The sequence below is a fragment of the Xylocopa sonorina genome, chromosome 1 (genome assembly GCF_050948175.1).
Source record: "Xylocopa sonorina isolate GNS202 chromosome 1, iyXylSono1_principal, whole genome shotgun sequence".
In the NCBI taxonomy this organism is placed as follows: domain Eukaryota; kingdom Metazoa; phylum Arthropoda; class Insecta; order Hymenoptera; family Apidae; genus Xylocopa; species Xylocopa sonorina.
In genome coordinates this window covers 15384935-15407433 of record NC_135193.1, presented here as the reverse complement: position 1 = coordinate 15407433, position 22499 = coordinate 15384935, and the positions used below count along the sequence as shown (strand labels likewise).

Here is a 22499-nt window from a genome sequence, read left to right as displayed (position 1 = left end):
ATCTCTGCATAATACTTCCATCGTATTAATTCCCTTTTTCCACGAAGAAAAAAAGTAAGGACCAAATTTTGCTTGTGATCTCTCTGACATCATTCGTCCAAGGGGGAACGGCGGCCTAGTCTGACCGATTCGCCGGTGTGTATACTCAGTCCACACGTAGGTGCGCGGACTGCGTACGAGGAACCGTGAAGAAGACGTGGGACGACGACGTCGTGGCTCGGCTTCTGTGTTCCAAGCAAACACGTGGGCTCGGTGGGCACAGGTACTTAACCCGCGCGATACCTCGTGATCAGCATTCGAGCGTACTCGTACTTCTAGCAGCCGTAGACCCTCTCTCTCTCTCATTACGAATAAACAGTACCAGCTACCGTGGACCACAGGGATCCAGCCGACTCTGTCGTGCCGCGTCAACATCGAGAACTGCTGTCCCTCGCGTCTCGCCCTTCCCCCTCGTACGTTCCTGTCCGTGGGGATTCAGTACGACGAGCGGGACCCCACGGTATGCCAAACAGAAGCCGAAGCAAGCCGGCCGAGTACCTGCCGGGACGACCACTCAGCTGTATCAACATTCGGTACACGACATTCCTCTTCGATCTCCGCGCCAGCGACGCTTTAATAATATGATCGCGACCGCTTCGAAATAACGCCTGCCCCGGCTGCTGGGCACAAGCTGGTTGAGTTATTTTTTTTTTGGAAATCGAATGGACACCGAAGGAAACGGGTATCTTTTCTTTATCATTGGAAGATTTTGACATCATGAAGCTGCTCCTCCAATTATATCCAATATACATTTATGCGTAATGATAGACGAGAAGAATTAGCTTCAAGAATAATGACTCTGGCGCTCGATAAGGCTATTCTTCTACTGTTTCAAATGCAAGTGCTCGCGTTAAGGGAGTCTTAATGACAAGATGGTTGTTTGTACAAGCGAAGAGTATAAAAGTGAATGAATATTCTGTAGATGAGGCAGTACAATATGATACATAGCACCACTTTGAACGATCATCTAATTTTCTACAAACTCTTAGTATTATTGCAAATGTAAGTATATGAATTATAATCAGATGTGGAGTTCCATGATAGATTCATAAAATTTCAGAATTCTGTTTGGTACACAATACCGTCTCCCCCATAATGGGGGAAGGCTCAGCTAGAAGGTTTACTTAATTTGCGACAGACTACAGACTGCGATTCTTTCCTATTCAGGTACGCACGGCTGTGTCAACAGTGCGTCCACGAAATGGTTCAAGAATAAATTCTTCTGCGGCCATAACGACTCAGTGACGAAGTCCACTAGCGAACGGGAGCAGATTGGGGGTGGAGGAGTGTGTAACAACGATTCGACTCGAGTGGCACTGACACGAACTTACGGTGCACGTTGCTGGCCGCGAACATAAGTGCAGGCATGCCGTGCACTTCACGCTGACAAAGTGACGATTACGCTAAACGCATGACGGTCGGCGCGCGCGTCACGCGTCACGCCACTTTAGCCACTTCAGCTGCGCGTTAAGCGATTTCCGGCGAAAATGGCCGTGCTTAGGAACGGAGTAGTACGTGTTTATGAGCGGCGACCACCGCGCCACGCATAATGAGCCTCAATGTTACCGTGATCGCGCGGCCGCGATTGGATTCTCGGGAAGCATATTACGCGTCGATTTCCCTCTCTCTCCCTTTCGAGGAACTCCGTCCCCTTTTTAGCGATACGCTATATATATATACGTGCATATATTTCTTCCTTCTTGCGGAAGCGATCGTTGTCACAGACCGTTTTTTTTCTTTTTTTTTTGGGTTAAGGACTCGACCGAGATTCTACATTTTATTTCTTGTCGGGGGATGGAGCATGAATACCTGTTATAGCTTTAATCTTTCGCTGCTGCAAATAAGTCGTCTCTCGTCTACAGACTAGATGAATCAAATCTAATGATTATCATTATTCAAAGATTCAAATTGTCGTAAAGATTATGTAACGATCAAATGCATTCTACATGCATTCTCTTATATATTAAGAAAGAAATGAATTTGGAGAAGACGAAGGAAAGGAGGCAAGGAGGCAGTCAAAGAATTTCCCCTGTCGACGATCGCGTTTTTAACAGGCACCCTTTACGGAACGTTTAATTTCTTTAATATATCACGAGGACGAGAAACGAGGGCAGGGATATTTGTAAAATAAATTGTACTTGAAATGTCTACGTGGCCGCGGCCGATGTACACTCTCCGTATACAGCCGCATCGAATATCTAAATGCGCTGCTCGCGCGCGCGTCACCGACTTCCCGCGAATGCGTCTCTCGTGAAAAAACACTCGTCATCGTCGTGAACTGATATAATTAACTAAAAGCTGTGCTCTCTCTGCCGGTAATACACGCTTTTCCCCTCTTTCGTTCCACCTCTTCCCCCTTCAGCGTCACCCCTACCAGCACGTCGTCGTCCAGCTCGACGGTCGTCTACGATTCCGTTCTTTACAGAAACCTCGGTCGAACAAAGAACCGCGGGAAGAGATATTAAAAGATTTCTACCGGGACCTCTCGTTTCCGCGACGAATGGAATTCAATGGGCCTCCGTAAGCGAGGAAGTGGTTTTTAAATCTAATAACCGATGTTTTACCGCGAGTGTAATTACATTAGACGGTCTCTCGATACCCGCCAAATAGCTTCGCGCCCCTCTCTCTGCCCCTGGTGAACAGAAAAGCGTAAAAACCCAGCCGTACGTTTTTCCCCCGCGCGATTCTCCTCGATGAGGTTAAAGTCTCTTTTTCTTTTTATACATTCAAATGGTTACTCGAATCTAATGGCAGCGGTGATTTGTTTCTGGATCTTTTCGTTTATTCGATTCGAATTAATACAAGTACGCACTTATCGCGAGTGATCTTTATTCGGAAAGGTAATACTTCAATATTATGCGCACAGATAGTTGTCGATTTTTATTTATTTGAACGCATATAATATGAAAGGTTAAAATTTCAAGTTTTTCTCGATTATTGAACAGTTCCCCATTTCCAATCTTTGGTTTTTGGACAGAAAGATGGTTGCGCGAATATTCGGCTTAGTCTCGATTGTAACTCGAAGTTACAATCCGCGGGTCGAAAGATCGACGGGCCGCGTCTCGAGGGGAGGGTTAATCGATATCAATAGTAGTATTGGTAACCCCGATTCACGTCCAGGTGTTGTGCATGACTGTACTCACGGCAAGATGGCGACCGGTCCTCGAGCACCCTTTTCCGCGCTCCCCTGCAGGATACCTTCCTCCCCCTTCTCCATCCCCCTTCTGTGTCGTTCCCTCTTTTTCCATCTCGCCCGTTCTCCCTGCCCGTCTTTTTCTTTCTCCTTCCTTTTCCCGTGTTCGCTCGCTCGCGCTGCCACTTGAAATTTTTTTACCGCCGCGAGGGGAGGAAATGGAATAAAACGAAAGAAAGGGAAAAAAAAGAAAAAAAAAATCGGAGCTCTGCCTGCCAACCAGTCGTCGACGTCGACGACGACGTTCGCGTTGAGGCTGCTGCCTCGTCGCGCGATGCTTTAAACTCAGGGAACGATTAATTCTATTAGCTGTTAACCGTAGATGTATTTTCTAAGTTCTTTCGAATAAAAAATTCTATATCTCTCTCTTTTTAGTATCGTTAATCCATTGTAACTATGAAAAATTTCATTGTTTAATGTAATGCCGATGAAAAGGTAGGAAGAACTTAGAAAAGAAAACACTCTACGCATCCCCTTACGCGGAAGGTCGAATTTCCTGGTTGCGAAACCCATCTACAGAGCGCATCCCCATTGTACGAAACGCAAACAATAGTGCAGCAACTGTCACGCCCAATGTCTATGTTACTATTTCGCGTCGTAGCGTACACGCGATCTCGGCCACGCAATTACACGTACCACCGAGCAGATCAAGATAATGGAACAAAAATGCTGCGGGAGACAGTAAACAAGTCACGGAATTGAAATCGAGACCAGGGTATGTATATACTCGACCGTAAAGTAAGAGAGACAGAAAGAGTAAGTAGCTGTACCGTAGAGAAAGACAGAAAGAGAAATGAAAAGGGATAGAGAAGACGAAGAGATGAATGGAAGCAGATTCTACGGGGGCCACGAAAAACTAACGAGTAAATTATGGGGCGGCTGCTCGTCCTGGCGTGGTTTCGAGGGGAAAGGACGGTTTACAGATCGGGCCACCGGATAACTTTCAGCACCATTAATGTTCTATGGGTGTTTACGAGCCTCCGCTTGGTGGTGACAATGTCGACCCTATTTAGAGACAAGATCGATCGCGATCTAAATAACTGCTTGTTATATGCTTAAAGATCGATGTTTTTGTGATCGATACGCGCTTAAGGTAACAGTGAGCGGCTTTGAAGCGAACGCGTACCGAAACCGGAAAGGTAACATAAGATACGAACTCGTCGCGTCGAGAGGCAGGATTATCTGAAGATGAGATTAAATATACCGTGAGAGAACAATGAAATTTGATTAATCCGATGTAGGACAAGTGTCCATCGCTTGAACTGGAAACCGTACCCGAATGACAATGGATCGAAGCACGGAAGGAATGACTTGGATTCCTGTCACCCGCGAAAGTGGTTTTGCGCAACAGTCACGCGACACGTGCGTTCGTGTCCATCGAAATTCGATGAAACGATGAACGTTTGCGCGGCCGCCGCCCGAAAACTGCGCCATGAAAATCCTCTTACGTTGAAACGTTATTCCGTGTGGAGTATCGCTCGCGTATCGGCGTTCATTGTTTTCAGAAAAGTTTTTCACGCGAACAGGAGAAATGGCGGTGCAGAGGGGAAATGGGGGAAAGTCGCGGTAACAAAGTGACATCGGACAGAAATAATTCGAAGTCATTCCTTAGAAGCGTGTCACGATATTTCGCTGGAGCGGAAAGAATTCGTTTCCGAAGGTGGAGATACCGACGAAGAGCAAATAATCGGCGGCATGTTGACATGAAAATGATTTTCAGCGCCGCTGGAACGACACGGTGTTCCCGCTAACTCGAATCGAACGATTTGCCGCTAATGCATGCCGGGACATCCGTGATCCCGCATATATACCAGTCGCTGGCTGTAATGTATTCACCGTGACGGATCTGTGTGTATCGGGACGATCGCTGTTCTCTGACGTCTCTTTTGAATGTTATTCTTCCAGAAGGAGGAGGGAGCCGGCTGGAGGAGCGATTCGTATTCGTCAGTGCGTGCGACGAGATCGAGACAGGGCACGTTTCGAACTCGCAATTACGATATCTCGGGAATCTGGCGTGTCATTATTAGAACCGATAAAAAAAAGGAAGAGAGAGAGAGAGAGAGAGAGAAAGAGAGGGAGGGAGAGGAAGGAGGAGACAGGAAGTGAGAAAGGTCTTCTTTGATGGGGTTCTATGGGCGCGAAATAATCTCGTTCGATTCGTACGCGCTTTCAAGGTACTCCATCGAGACACCATCTTTTCTAAGATTTTAGTAAAAATTGCTGGGTCCGATAATTACGTTTCTTGTATGACGTTAACTCTTTATGAATTAATCTCACGTGTGTAGATAGTATAGATGACAGAAATTTTCTATATTATACAAGTTCACGATTAGCAAACTGTTTCAAAATTAACTATAAATTTTTCAGGCCTCAAATGATACTCTCTTTTTATGCCGTCGACATTGATGGCCATCAAATCTCTAGCCAATTCAACAAAATTGAAACGAGTTCTGTCTCTGGTCGCGAGGTGAATTACATTACAGAATATACAAAAAAAGAAACGACACGCACAAGGAAATTAAACGTCGAAAAGGGGACAAAAAGTGGTGATAAAAAAAAATGATGCGGCAACAGCCAGTCGCGAAAGCATCGTGGTAATTACATGTTTAACACAGACGATTTTACATTCTGCGGAGAGAGTCCTGTACCTCCCCCCTCCCCTTGCAAAAATTTCGACTGGAATAACGAAATGAATGCAGAATCGCTTCGAGCCGGTCGAGTGGGCCCACTCGAAACGAAATACGATGTGGATGCGAGGATCCGTCGCGCCGCATCCGGAATATTTTTCATTTAAAAGCATTTCATTTCGAAACGCTCGATATTTTGTCGTATGTCTCGCCGTTTCGAAATCCCTCGCGGAAATCCGATCTATCGAGGACGCGTATTATCATCACACATAATCCCCTTTTTCCCTCTCTATCTTACACTCTGGTTTGTATTTAACGCTCTTTTATACTTTTTTCTTTCGTTCGTTCAATATATTTAGATTTAGTTTTACTTTACTTTTCCCCTTTTTCTTTTTTTTAACAGGTAATTACCTGATTCTGAGCGTTCTGTTCGGCCATCGCCTTCTCCTTCGCCTGCCTCTTGCACTTGTACCGGTGATTTTGAAACCATATTTTCACCTGCAATGTAAAAAAAGAATTTTTTCCATTAAATTGGAATTTTATTCGTAGGCTGTTAAATAAGAGGAGAAACAGTGAATTTCCTGAAGCAAAACAGTTGATAAGATGTTACCGGCAATTAATTGCAATTGCAAGAGAAAAAGAATCATAAGAATTCGAGAGAAAATGCAATTGAAACTGTGCTACCAAGTATTTCCAGTTGAATCCGAATGAGTTGGGACACATTTTCGGAGCCGCGAACTGTCGTCAGGTAGGAACGCAAATGTTTTTACAAGGGGGGCGAGTGCAAGTCTTTTGTCGCGTGTGCACGTTTGGAGCAACCTGGAACTATTCGTGGCCCCCTAAATCCATAATCCACAGTTATCATAAGTCTGTTATTCCTTCCAGAGGAACTTAACGTCTTGTTCAGTTTGCAAAATACGATTTTGGCTCGTCTTGTTATCAATCATACCGTTTAGTAAATTTTTAATCTTTTATATTCCACTACCTAAAACAAATTCTCTAAAAAAGGAGAACAACAAAAAAAATATGCTTACATAACAAAAATAGAAAATTGAACAATCTAGTCCTCTTAAAAACCTCACGAATGTTAATCCTGTTTCATCTCACAGTTGCAGAACGGCCAAGTGGATTCTAGAATGCTGTTACTTTCAAGCAGATTACTAGAAACGGAAGTTCCACCGGTTGGATTCCTCCTGTATACGGCGATCAAAAGGAAAACGCGGTAGTTTTGCGATGTTCCAAGCGAGGAGCAGTCGTGCTCCATTCGAAACCGCTTTTACGGCAATTGAACGCGATTAGGGAAGCCGGCCGTGCGGATGGGATCGAAATCGGCATCTGCTTATGACAGCGGCGCGTTATAATCCGTATTGTGCATTATGCCGTGTTCACAGGGGCGCGTCCCGATCACCGTGGCATTGTCGAGCCGTGAAAACAATGCACTCCGCTTCTGTCGGCCGATTTAATCCTTAACGCGAGCTTGCTAGGATAACGCCGCGCCGTCGGCGTTAAGCCACTCGCCTGCGCTTGAGACGCTGTGCAAGTACTGTGCAGAGATGAGAAGTTGGCTAGCGAAAGAAATGTGAGTCTGATTATAGCCTCCATTGCTCTAGTTTTTCTAACGCAATTATAAACACCTAGGCACAGACATTTTTATTGTTAGTAACAGAAACGAGTTTGCCTATGAAACCCATAAAGTACCAGAAATGTTGCAGCATCTATCGCGAAAGAAAACTTCAGTATTTATTAGATCGGGGACCCACTAGAGCAGCGAATTGCTACATTGGACAGATTAGTAAATCAGGATGAGGTGAGGTCAGTCTATTAATAAACGGATTCTTATCCCAGCAAATTATTTTCATTTCTCTTTCAAACGCAGAATTCCACGACCACGCGTAAGGATTAAAGGTTCTGGCAGTGAATAGACTTCGGTTGTATATAGTTTTTGAATTCACGGAAGCAAGGAAACAGCGGATGGAACGTTTCTAAAGAGAGGATAAAGGAGCAAATTAGAAGCATGTGTGAAAGGTACGCCTAAGCCCGATTTTTATCGCACGAATCAAAGGCGCGTCCGACCTATATATGTTGCCTTGCCTGTAACCTCCTACTCGAGTGGCTGTAAAACCCGGCTGCAATCCTCCCCCCTGTGTAGTCTCGTGGTAACCCCCATTGTCGGTGTTATGCGCCGCGTAGAATGCAACGAAAGCACTTTAAGGGGCCCCGTGTAGTAGACCGTGCCTCGAGAGCCTGCCACCGTCTGTCTAATTCTTTGAATATTAGCGGGATCGGCCACCCTCGAAAATTCTTGCTCCCCCTTTCGTGCCAATCGCCTCGTCCGTCGCCTCGCGTACGCGTCACGAATACCGGATCACACTACTCGCGAACACGATTTTCCAATTGCTCTTCCGAGAAGTGATCACGGATTATGTTTGTAGGTGCTCATATTTCCGAGAATAGTAGCACTCGCCGCCTGTGATAATCGAAGGTCCGGCTTATTATCTTTTTTTTGTAGTTTGTTCTCGAGTTTTAAGGATTGCGGTGAAGAGTAAACAGCCGAGGATCGTGTTACGTAGCAGCGATTACACAAGCACGGTCCTCCTGATCTCCTAATTAGTATTTTATATTCTTGTAAATAGTTGCTTCACGTTTTACAATGTTTGACAAAAGTCAATGGTCAATACTAAGTAATAATGCGAGGATGATGATGAAATTCAAATATCATCTACATTACTACTTACTCGTAAACACTTAGAGATAAAATGTTGATAGTAACATGAATGTCATCGAAATGGTTACAGAAATATAGAATCATTTATATTCGAAGATAGAGGACTGTTCAAAAGCGAAAGAGTCCGACAAGATTTGTTAAATACAGATATCAATTTTATGATTTGCAATGTTATGGTGTATATTCCATTCTATAATATAGCTCTAATAACATCAAAAACAAATCATTACAGATTCGTACAATGATATTAAATTTTTCAATGATCAATACTTAAGCTTTTGTGAATTTTAGCTATTTGACTCTAGTCTTTTTTTTAAAGATTATGTTTCATTGATTTATTGTTTTAGTGATACAAAAATATTGTTGTGTAAAAATTTCTTGCTCTGTACTTCCGCTTCAATTAATTCAGCTGTTTTTTGATAGCACGAGCTGTGCAGTTAAATCGCCGACAATGATGGAAGGTGACGAAGTGACAATCGTTCGAGGGAAGGAGGAGGGAACACCTCAAAGAAAGGAAAAGAGTGAAGGTTGCGAAGAAAAGCGCTTTGAATCCGTTGCCGGTTGCCCTTCCGCGCGCGACTTTCCGCGTATGTTTTGTGGCGCGACTGATGCGTAGGGCTGAGAGACCTTATCTAAAAGCCACGAAGAGGTACTAGAACGGGGGAAGTACTCTCTCGCCGCTCCCGTTCGTTAATTCCTTTTCCACCGATAATCCACTCGTTGAAGCCGACGGAGTTTCGGGCGTGCGGCGACTTCGAGAGGTCTACAAACAGCCTTTGCTTGTCTCGACGCCGTTCCTGCATTCTCCGCGTTCGCGTGTCACCCGCTTGTTTCGCTCTTCGTCCTTTTTGTCTTGCGAGTCTCCTTGCCCACGCGCGAGCTACATGATGTGATTTAAATAATGCAAACTATTTCCGACTGTTTCTTATGTTTCTTATATCTAAAGTTCGACACTTGGCACTTCAGATTACAATTGTTTAGTGGTCATAGCAATTTTCGCGAAAATTGAGATGGTACCAATTTGTACCGCTTATTTTCTGCAATAATCGCACGACTCGACCCCTGTCGAAACCTGCCGTAAGAAATGAAATTAACACTAAAAATTATAAGATTCTCCAAGTGTAGGTACCTAAATAGAATTATATCTGCAGGTAAATATCTATATAATTATGCTATTTTCCTTTTGGACGAACAATATATATCGAAAACACTTTGGAACATGTGCAAAAATCAATAAGAATATAATTTTTATCCAATATAGGACGAATCGCATCGAGCGTGTGTCGATACCTGAATCGTCGCCGTGTTGGGAGTCAGCGGACAGCGACGGCGAGGGATTGCACGAGACAGAAACGGGATGAACCGTCGGTGAGAATTGTTATTTCAAGGGAGCTGCCTGTCTGTCAGTCCGTTTGTCCGTCGCTCCCGCGACGACGCGATGTGTAAACAGAGAAAGTTGGACGAGATAGGGATATAACTGGTGTGTGTACACGTAGACTGCGGAGGAAAGAAATTCGAGGCGAATGCCAACTTTCACCACTGTACACATAGAAACTGAGCTTGTGAATAACCACTTCTGCAATATCTTTCTCCTGTTCGCAATTTTTACTTTTGAAGATGTTCAACGAAATTTGTCGATATCCCTTTGCACGCTGCTGACGATGCTATGCGTGACGGCTTCCACGGGCTGTACGCCACTAAGCAAAGAAGAAAACTGTAAACATTTATAATCTCCATGGAGTCTTTCCAAAACCACGTTAATAGTTTTAGCCTACAAATGCAGCGGATTAATACACCTGTTATTAATCTCTATTTTATTATCGCAATACTTTTAATTAGCTTTGTTATGTTAGTGTCACGCGAAAACTATTTTTTTGGATAAGATAATCTAGCAAACGGCCAGTTGTACGAAATTCTAGAGGCGGAACGCTGGGGGCAGCCTGTTTACCTTCGATGAGCACGTCGAAGTCCGTGCAAAAAGGCGGCAGGACCCCGTTGGGGGTCCGGCAGAGGTTTACTCAACACCGAGAAAGGGGGAGCTTAGCTTTAACTTCCGATTAACTCGCGGTTAACTCTCGTTCAGCCAGGTAAATGAAACGCCTTCCGTGACCGTTCGAGCGGATCTACGAGCACTGCCTGCGCTTTTCTTCTCTCCCGTACACATCGTAAAAGTCCACCGACAAAGACCTGTCGACACGTTCCTTCGAGCTAATTGACGGAAACGAGCTTCTTCACGGCTGATTTACGACCAGTCTAATATTGACACTAGAATCAGCATTTTCAGAGTAACGACTTGAATAACAATTCTCTTTTGCAATTTAGCAGGTTGTACAGTGACGTATGATGAATCCATATACCCGAGTCAGTACATCCTTTTGAAAGCTTTTATCTATAAATACCAGTTTGGATGCACTTCTGAATTTGTTCACCTTGCAGCTGATCTTAAGACATTTACATCTGAAAACATTGATTTGGACGCATCCACGAATTCTGCAATCGTAATGAACGAAAATCATATAATTTCAGAGTAGCCCATCACAGTTCCATCCGGAGAAGCGATCAGCCATCAGCGATTATCCATCTGGACACGCGAGCCCGCCTCTAGCACGGGCCATTCGTCTCCTACTTGGACATTAATTAGTGTATCGAATAGCGATAAATCTGTGGGGCAGTTCATCAAAGCGATGCCCAGAGTACACGCGACATTTGGGAGGAGCATCGAGTACCTGTTTGGCTTATGCTCGACAGTGGCCGGAGTTCGTAAATACATCCGTTCGAGCAGGGAGTATGCTGGGTTAAAGTGGACGATTGATCAAGTTAGCGTAACGTCATTACGTCGCGTACATCGAGGGTTCACGCAAAATCACCACCACCGTCGCAAGCGGCGGAGCATCGGGCGTCAACCAACCCTTCGTGGGCTCGCCAACTGCCTTTCCTCGGGCAATTTCATCCGACACCAACTTTCGACGGATTATCCGCCGGAAACCCCCGTACAGCCTCGGGCAAAGGACGGGTTCACGGGGCTCGTTTCAATGTTGCTTGAAAGAAAGACGCGTGTAATTGACGAGAATTGGCCACTCGTGGTGTGTCGAACCGTTCCTGAACTGCATCCGCTTGCCTTGGGCTGCACGGCTGATCTTTCTTACGATCCATTGTTGTTATAACATTGTACAGAGGATGCTGCTGTTCCGATTCTTTTGTTTTCCATAATTAAACTCACTTAAAAGTCGTATCATGATCAACATATTTACTAAAGAATAAAATTGCTTGTTGTTTCTATAAGGAAGCTGTATGTATATCGATTCAAAGTTATACTTTTACAAATTCACTAAAGAAATGGAACCTAAATACAGATTTCTAATACTGTTCCACATATGTACCTATATTGTACGGTATACATTTAAGATATTTTATACATATCTTTGTATACTTCTAATATAAATATCACATTTAATTTTCTTATAAATGCATAAATGTGGTCTATCTAGAAGTAATACGAAAATCAAGAGAAAAAGCCATTAGAATCACGGATATGTATTTCCGTCGGAACCTTTCAGCTAACTCAACAATTGCCTACAATTATTTGCAGACGGAGTTGACGGCAGATAAGAATCGCAGGAAAAAAGGAATTACATTCGGGAGGCTCGAATTCAGTCGCAGATGTGTTTCCACCGTAAAGTGCAGGGAACCGCAAACGATGAGCTTGCGAATATACCAGGATCAAGCAACGTCAAATTATGATTAGGGCTGTTAATTGTCCCATGTTGACCCTCCTGAGTGGTGGCCCGTGGGCAAACACGATTCCCGCCTCCCTTTTGTTGTTTTAACTCAATACCATCGTCCTGGGATGACTTACCGATTACCAGTCGGGATGTCTGAAAACCTGGGGTCTTCAGCCTGCGGCAAATAGAAATGACTTTCCAGTTTCTCTCTAACGAGCCACTGAACTAATTCGCGTTCAACGTGAACCGAGCAACCCTGACTTTCTCATTCGTGACAGTGGAGGATGTTTTCAGGTGAATACTTTGAAGTTTTTGAACGTATGCCGATTCTAAGATATTCATACGGTACATTTCAACTATTAAAAGACCCTTTTCTGAGCAATTAATAGTTGCAGGCGTTTGCCACAACTCTTCATCTCTCAAGAATTATTACTTCGATATTTATTAATTTAACATGGCAATCGATGATTATATGTCCAATCAATGATACCGAAGTTTCAATTCTTCAAGGTAACAAACAACTAGATTGCTTTTGAAACCTTTGTGCAATCATAATTCTGGCTTGGAAAGGGTTCAATTTTACAGAACTGATTATGTATTAATTAAGTGCAAACAATTCTATATATTTATAAATATTCGAATTTTTTAGAGCACACAGATATCTGACAACGCACGAGGACCATTTGACCAGCCTTTTCCTGGCCCGATCGCACTTTTCCACCCTCTAATTTTTCCGCCTTTCCGCGGCAGGGATGATCCAATAGCCGGGGACGCGGATGTTTGCGGTTGAAAATGTATGCACCCTCGCGCACCGTGTCCCGAAAGTGCAGCATGATTACAAAGGAACGGGTCCGCGCGCGTTCTACAGGGCGCGGCATAAAAAGAAATTGGTGGCGTATTACGCGACCGGCGCGGTTCAAGTGTATTTACAATACACTCGTAAAAGCTGCCCCCTCGTCGCGATAATTGACACAAACACGCTGAAAAACTCATGAGACGACGGCTGTACGACGTTCGTCCCTTCAATGATAGGAGAACAATTGTTGCCGATTATTTCTCGAACGGCCAGGAGAGAGGCTGCTTAGAAACATACGCAGGGATCGTTCTCGTTGCATTCTATCCACCGTTTATGCAAAGTTTCATTGTAAACAGCGTGAAAGTGGAACGTGCTTGGCAAATTGAGGTAGAAAGCAGCTGTGAAGGTACATATTTTCTGTAGTCGCTTTATCAATGCCTGCGTTACCGTACAATGTTTACAAGCTTGAAAGTTTTTCAGAGAAAGTTTCAAGAAATAACAAGAAATGTATATTCCTTTAAGTATCGCTTAAAAAATTGAAAGAGCTCAAAGAATTCACATATGTATATCGCTACAACACTACACGAAGGATATACATTCGCAATCAGAATCTTCAAGCACTATCGACTGCTAACTCGACTATTCATTGCCCAAAATCAGTTGCCTGTTCAAGGCTGTTTCCCTTTCTCAACACAACGAGAATAGTGTCATTCTATCATGTACACTATCTTTTCATGTACTCTTTTTTGCTCCAACATGCACTATGCTCGAGGAGTTTTGTCAATAACTGCATATGAGTGCATATTATTACGTTCATTTAAATAGGAGAAAAACAGCCACAATTGATTATGCTGTCTGTCAATCAGTAACTGCGCCTGGCATGCAGATATTTTGTTTACTTTTACTGACTAGAAGACACGTTGAACATCTTTTGCACGAATGAAAAGTTGGCATTCAAGGGAAGCATTCAAAAGGAATACAAGTCTGATTGGTCATAGGCTGTACAGATTCCATCTTAACCACTATGATTATAAACATAGTGGGCACACCTACGTGGTCTGCAAAAATTCCACAAGTAGCTACGTAATGTCCTCCGTACAGTAATTTCGTTGTAATCCCGCATATGATCATGTTGCATCGTGAAAAGAGCATAGATCTGCGAACGAATTATGGCATCTATTATGACTATATGTCCAGCTACAATACACTACATAGAAGACTTTCTGATCAAATAACCGTTTAACCAATTACATCATCTTGCTTATATAACTGATTTAGCTCCCTACTACATCTGATTTTCCTCAGAGTTAGAAAATGCATTATATAAGAGAGCAAAGATTTCCTAATACAGATGATAGTATAGTATACCGAAGAAATTAAATTATATTTCCAGAATGAGAACACCATCATCATATTGAGATCTATAGAGAGTTACTTTAGAGGAAACAATGGTCACCAATATTCTTTTATTATGGATAATGACAACACATAAGTTGGAACATACATGGTATCATAGTATTATCAAACACAGAGCCGTCATAGCATAGAGTTAAGTTGCGGAACGAAATGACTGTTTTATTTATTCAATTTTATTACTGGTAAGGTTTTTTAATACAAAATATTGCCATTTGTACACATTGTACACAACATTGTACACAACTATACGTTTATGCTAGAAGCAAATAGACAGTAATTCTAACTTATTGACTTCTTTGTATGCAGATTGCGGATGTTGATGCGAACAAGTACGATCGACTTTTGCGATGACCTGTAGGCTCCGTGGCCCCGCGCGAAGACGAGGAAAAAGAGGAATGCAATTACGCCGGCCACATACTGCCGTTGTGCGTGGCGGCTGCGTGGTACAGCGCGGGGGCGGCCGCAAAAGCCGACGACATATTCATGCGTGCGTTATTATGCGAGGGAGCTGTGAGTGCACTCGAGAGATACGCGCACGCGTTCCACGACGTCCAATTAACCGCACGCATTTCGACACCAAAGGAATTTCACGCGCGGAACACGCGCGCGTGCCCCCGAGGATCATCTGGAATCACTTTGGATACCTTCGTCGAATCTGATTCTGTTTGATCGATTACCAGGGTGAAGTGGTCAAGAAAAGTAAGGAACTGTATTTTTTTAAATAATTATAAAAGCCGTTGAATAGACTTGTAATTCTATAATAGCAGTAATTGAGTAATAAAAATAAAACCCTCTGTAATGGTGTACAGAGGGTTGAAGAAGAGAGTATGTGAACAAACCATTGCTTTAAAAAGTTGCGAGAACGTGTTTTTAACGCTGTATCGTTTTCAGAAGGACTCGCATGCCGTGTTACATGTATCGAGCACTGCACGTAGCGGTTCTCTTGTTAAGGGACCTTAGACTGCACTTATGGCCGTCAAGAGTGTTCTTGGCGAGAAGATTTCACGGGTGACACTTTTCCACGGGCATTTCGTCGCGTCGACGGCCCGTTTCCCGTCTTTGGGACGAGGCTACCTCCTCTTTCTCTATCACCCTATGGTCGCATCAGCCCCTTACCCCCCTGTGTCTCTTTGGCACGGGACACACAGATGCATCCCTCCATTTTGCGCTCGCATTGTTACTCCAAGTGCAGTCTCCCCATTGTTACAATGGCTGGCCACTCCTGGCATTGTTGCCAGTATTGTTATTATTATCGCTACTGTTACCGGTTGCGGCCGACCGGCGAATGGAGAAGAGGAGAGCCAGCTGCTTCGTCGAGTGCCGCATTAGAGGCAAATTACACTCCCTCTGGTCCGCCTCTTCTCTCTCTCTCTCTCCCTCTCCCTCTACCCTCTCCCGCCATCTTCATTTCTCTTTTTCCCTCCTGGCTGCCTGCCTTACTGTTTCTCGATTATGTTCTAGATTTCATCGATTTTTGGTTTCGATAATGCGGATAGTCAATCGGAATTGGATTCAAGCGAAACGTGGACAATGAGCTGTGCAACAAACGTTTCAAAGCAACGACGATACCTTCTCCAAGAATATTTTGGACTCTATTCAGAAGTATTACACGCTGCACTCGTAAGAAGATACTTACGCAGAGGCAACCTATTACCGAGAACCGAAAGGAGAGATAAGAAATTCGGTGAAGTCGATACCCTGGCTACGAAAATTTACCACCGCAGGCTATAGCTTGGCTAGCCTGTTTACAAATCTGCCACTGTATTTATGGATTCCAACGTAAGCAACACTCTTACATACGGGGTGGACTTTGCAGAAGCTTAGCCTTAAGCGTTGATAGCTCAGCGAGAAAAATTTATTTTTAAGAATCTTCGAGAAAGCTTTAAGAAACTGTTGTAGAATAGAATATCGAAATTCTATTTGGGAATATTTTATTATTATAAACGATGATCTGTGGTAATTCGATACGAGGTGAAATCCCGACGGATTTAACAAATTTATTACTAATGGAACAAAGTGTTATCCGGATGAATGACGTCTACGCAATAATTCCACTCACAGTGAAACATCTAACGGGTACACGAGCGTAATATTACGCGCAACAATCGCGGATGAATACGAAACGGGGGACCAAGGAACGGCACGAGAATCCAACGTCAGCAGGGAATGCATAATTAATCAGTCGCTACGTGGACGAATTAAACGAGCAATTCGTAGCACGAAATTGATCGCAACAATTTAATCGCGAGAGAGAGGCCGCGCGACGGGTCTCCGCAAATTATGCCCGGTGAGTTACAACGAGTTTAAAGCTCGTTAAAACGCGAAAGACCAGCCGCAGTGCAAGAGAGAGAAGTTAATTAGAAGGAAGTAAAAAAAAAGGAGAGAGAAAAGAAAGAGAGAGAGAGAGGGAGCGAGAAAAAATGGAGGAAAAGGGAAGAAAAACGCGATGGAAAGGGGAAAGAAAGAAAGAGGAAAAAATATATCAAGGGGAATTTAGACGGCCTGCCGAGCAGGCTGGCGGGCATGACGGAAAAGGGAGACATTAATTAAAGTGCAAAAAGCGTCGGGCGAGCCTGATCAAAAGTTAAATAATTAATAGAAACCGCGAAGTTCAAGCGAGATCGCGGATTAATGAAAAATCAGCCGAGTGAAGAATTCCCCAGCCACGGAACCGGGAGGCCGAGACAACCGTTTGCTTTCTATTGTTTTTAACGGAACAACGACGATTGACGTTATTGTTGGCGCCAGCCGGATCGCCTATGGACTCATTCTAGTCCGCTTTGCGGCGACCGAATCAAAACGTTTCGAGCGTCGAGGCACGCTTCTGCTTGGGATGGCAAACGCGCTAGGATTTCGTCGTGGGAAATATATTCGTTTCGGCCTAATTCCAGCGGATTTCGTTCTAAGCTTCTGAACTGGAACACACTTTTGGTAATGGCGAGTAACTGTAAGTACCTATTAAAAGTTTCTACTTTTCAAAAGTCTTGAAGCTACGTAACAAAAGTTAATTCCTCTCGTTGCATTTGATAGAGCATCATCAGCATAGAGTGATCACTTGTGTAAGTGTAATTGATATCATACTAACGCTTGTTGATCTATTTAGCTTTGAATAATTCTAGAAAAAACAAATCCTGCGACTGCGGTGGCCGATTGTATATCTTTTTAAGTATCTACCGGATTATTACGTTTCCTACCATAATCTCTTTGTCATTGAAGAATGCTATTTGCAAGTTCGTTATCCAGATATCTTCTGAAGTTACTCTAATATACTAATCGTATATAAGATTTTTTAACATCTGAGGAAAATTATGAATATCTCAAAAAATCATATAAGAATTATTTACACTTTGAAATTTCGTTTTCGTTTGTCAGACTTTTATTTATATTTCAGTTGCAAGACGATGGAAGTTCGATGGAAAGTCTGTTTCACAAATATTGCTCCATCTTCGACGAGTTCTGCATAAACGTTCTGCATGCTGTGTGTGGACCAGAAAGGAATATTAGATGGTTCTATATGCACAACAAAGGGGTGGATCGTAACATCGAGTAAAGCTGGCTACAAATTTACTCGTCCAGCAGAGGAGCCTTTAATACTGTTTACGGATGGCTCGCGCGTTTAAGGGATTTTATCCTGGCCTTATGCAAATTGTACAGTGCGTTGCGGAAGTCGACTGGCATGGTAAATTTAACGTTCGAATTTCATGATAGACCGAAGCAAATGTTTTGTAACTAAATATTACACAATTACAATATGGAAGAACAATTCTTGCCTCTGTACCGATATTTTCCAAGAGAATGTTTCACGGTCCAGAGAGTACCGTTCTTAAACTAAAACAACTCAGTAAAATTTCTAGCATTGAAATATTAATTGATACCAATTTCAATTAGAATGTTAATTGTTACAGAATAATTGGCAAGATATGCTAACGCCATAATATAAACATCTTGCAAAAACTCAACAGAGGCGGGATAAAGATCGAGATTTTCAAACAGGGGAGATTCGTTCTCGGCGAAACGCGGCCCCAAGAAATAAGGAAGACGAGGGTGAAAAAAAGAAGGGTTGGTTGGAAGGAAACGCGACAAGTAGGAGCGCGAGCCTCGCGATTCAGCCACGGAGATAATCGTAATAATGGGTTTGCCTACCACCGAATCTACCCTCTTCGACTTTATACAGCAACCCCGGGACACTGCTGAAGAGGACTATGCGAGTTCAATGTCGTGCAAACACGCGAGACGACTCGACGGTTCCGCGATGAAATGATCGACGGGATTGAAAATCTCCTAGTGATCCTGGGACATGTAACGCGGCCTCGTTACTGAAGAAATTTTTGGAACGACAACTTACACTTTTAGTTTCATACGACTCATTAAAATATTCGCTTTCAGATTTGGCAAAATGAAAAGGCGAGAAATCCTTTTGACGAACGAAATAAGAATCAACCATTATGATTTTTTTACATTGAGCCTTCCTCGAGACAAGAGAAACACTAGGATCAATTCCTAATGGTAAGAAATTTAGTTGTTTTATGAGACAACGAATGATCGCGGTACGTAATTGTTCTTTAATTCTCAGTGGAAAAACTTCGGATTCAATTAAGATCTGTATCCAACAGTCAGAAAATCAGAATGATGACTAGAATAACAGTCGCAGTAATAGAGAGACGATCTAGATTCTTCGTCGCTGTATTGTCGACAGGACCCATTATGGGGCTGAATGAGCAGAAAGAAATCGGTACTCGTCGTCATCAGTGGAGTGCTCGTCTCGTTACACGAAACGGGGTCGATTTTGCGTGACGTTCTTCCGGAAACGGTCGATGCGGCACTTTGGCCCGTCGATCGGGCAAACGACAGGTGGAAAATTCTTTTTTTCGGCGTCTCCTCGATCCTTTGCGAGCCCTTGAAAGTGTGCTCGCGTCGAACTCGAGGCTTGAGTGTCTTCAAGTGCTCCGGATCGGTATATCCTCTCTCTATTCGTTACGTCGTTCGACTCGTTAATTCAGTATCGATTCTCGATCGCGTCCTAAAAGTATCCACCTCGAGGGCCGTCGAATCCGCAACAGCCATTTTCCCGCGATCAAAAATCCTCGTCTGTCTTCTCGTTCACGTGGTTCGTCTACCCCGATCCAGTAACTACGACGCTTTATAACTGCACCTGATTCGAGCACCTCAGCCCAGTTCCAACAAAAATATCTTGGTCCACGATGGAAACAGACTCATCCGTAAACTAAGCGAGCTTCCTAACGTTTCCCCTTCCGAACGTTCCGACGTAGGCTTCTGTCTGAAGTTTTGTTTCGAAACAAGATGCGGACTCGAATGGAAAATAGTCGTGAGACGAACGACTGAAAATTCCCAAGTTTGTTTCAGCGAAGTGGAACACGATACCTGCGTTCGAACTGGAATATCTTCGGAAATTTAGCTCGCAGAAGCGTTCTATTTAAAAATTTGCCCGCGGAAGAAATATCCAAAGGAAAAAGGGGAGAGAACAAGGACTCGGAACAACCAAACGAATAATTACCAATAATATTGAAGCACCACCCAAGTCTCCACTCTGCGAAAACGCTTCTACCACTCTTGCGATGCGACCATGCTCCACTTCCTCCGACCTTTCCTCGCGTGATATCGCTTTCGAGGCGGCGCGAGGGCACGTAAGATTCACAGAGCTCTCGCATAATGATTCGTTAGTCTCCCCGTGCAGCCATCGTGGGCTACCTACAGAGCACGACTTCATACGTAGACTTCGAGTGGCCGTAAGTGGATGGTACCGCAGGGTGGCGATGTGCGCGCGCCCCCACACGCATACACACACAATGCATCAACGCGTGTGTATACACGACATACCGGGAGCTCGTTTGGTCTCCATTTGTCCCCAGAAGTTCAAGAGACCAGTATATATATACATGTACATATATATATATATACACACACATATATATATATGTATATATGGAACGATCAGCACCCAGTCGCGTTTCGTGTCTCTCCCTGTCTCTCCTTCGAGCCACTCTTTCCGCGTCCCGCTTCCGAGGCTGGCCTTCATGGCCAGCATTCACGGCTCGGGCGAGATCCGAGTGCTATCGAGTCTGAAACTCGTTATCGAAACTTATGCGCCCGCGCAGGCGGGTGCAACAGTGAGGGCCCGCCCCTGGCGAGACCACCGCGAAAATCCGCGGCTGATTGCAATCAGCCCTCTTTGCGGACTTCCGCGCCGCGATTCTGCACCGACTTCGCCGAGTTACGGACACGGGGGAGCCCCCCGACGACTTCCGGTTTAGGGAGAGCCGCGCGGGCGCACGCCTTCCGCTTGGTGTGTTTAAGGTCTCGTTTCTCGGCTCTTGTCGAGTTCGAAGGGCCGGGTCTTTCGGTTCGTTTCTTCGGGATTGTTAAACGCACGGCGATTGAAATTTTCTAACGCGGCTGCGTTTTAAAGAGCGCTGTTCACTGCGAGTAGTTGTTGTTTCATCGATGAGTAGAATGTGTGGGTTACAGTTAAAGGTCGAAGAATGCCTACGTATGCTAATTTTCTGTGAAAAATCCACTACATCATATTAAAATATTTTTCAGCACAGAGGAGATCTATCACAAAAGTTAATATATAAATACGTAGCATATCGAATTTAGTGATCTCATTACTGTTATAATGCTACAACGCTGGAAATAGATGAAAAACACGAATGAATGAAGCAAGTTTTGTACAACCGGAATAGCTTCTGAAGAACAACAATTGTTGCCACGTTAACATTTCACAGAAAACGCAGCAGGGAACGTAATATAGGTAACATACACGTTTACTGTAAGTAATATCTTCTTACTAAAGAAATTCCACGAAGAACTATTACTGTGTTCATTTTTACTATTTTTTCCCGTTTGCAGCTAGTGATGGAAAGGTCATTCAAGCACGATCTAGGCGAACGATCGTAGATCGAATCGTATACGTGCTATATAGATGTACAGCGAAGGGATTGAACGGAGAGACGCGCGGTAGACGAAACTGCAGACTGAACGAGGGGACGAGCGAGCAGGATGCAACCAATGAGCTACGCAACAATTATTTATTGTTGCCAGACTGTCGCATCGAGCCGAGCAGACCTGTCTGCCCAATGAAGATTGCTCGTTAAAATCTGATTCTGGCCGAACCGCTTTTAAATGGCCGCTGCCGAAACGATTCTCTCGAATCGGATCGAGTCCGCCCCGCGCACGACGATATTAGTATAATCAATTGTATTAATATCTACTACAACTTGGTTTGTAAGTATCTACCAACGACATGGGAATATACGTAAGGAGCTATTAAGTCTGATTAAAAAAAGAGCTTGGAAGTTTGACAAATGAGATCGTAATAATTATGGTTCGCAACGACTAACTGTATAACGTCTAAACGGAGCCGTAGCTGGCTCCAGCGTTCTCAGTCCGAAGGAATTAATTTCCTGTTATTTGCAGACAATTTGCTTTCACGAAACGCGGCCAAGCCTCGTATCGTTAATCGTTGCTGATCGAAGACTGGAGGGAAAAATTGTCGGGTGTTCCCTAAGGCAATATTTACATGTTGTTCAGCTGGAACAACTCTCCGGCTGACGATTCTACCTGGTCGAATTCCATCTCTCGTGCCTCGAACAAACACGGCTCTCCTCAAGGACTATTTTCGACTGGTCGCCGGGCATCGTTCTCTACGATTTGCTCAACACTTTCGCCGCTAGAGTAACGGACGTGTCAAATCCTACGACTTTAACACGGTGAATACCACTCAGAAATGGCTAAGGACCTACTTTTCTCAACGTTACAGACAAAGAACCGGTGGCGACTCGCGTATAGGTACTGCGGAACTCCAGCACCCGCTATTTCCTCTTGATATCATTGATCACATTTAATGTAACGAGTCTTTCCTTCTTTAATTCTTGCTCTGCTGCCCAGTTTATGAAAAAAGATACAATAATCTTTGCAAGGAACCGTGCTGCACTTCCCACTAATTTTAGCCGCGAGCCGC

At 43.9% G+C, this 22499-nt stretch overlaps 1 protein-coding gene across 1 annotated transcript in view; it reads right to left on the bottom strand.

Annotated features, from left to right (window-relative positions):
- LOC143423653 (uncharacterized) overlaps positions 1-22499 on the bottom strand; it is a 121093-nt gene that overhangs the window by 1317 nt on the left and 97277 nt on the right. The window contains exon 6 of the mRNA XM_076895144.1: positions 6271-6357. Coding sequence (XP_076751259.1) covers positions 6271-6357 — 87 coding nt within the window. The remainder of the gene's footprint in view (positions 1-6270; positions 6358-22499) is intronic.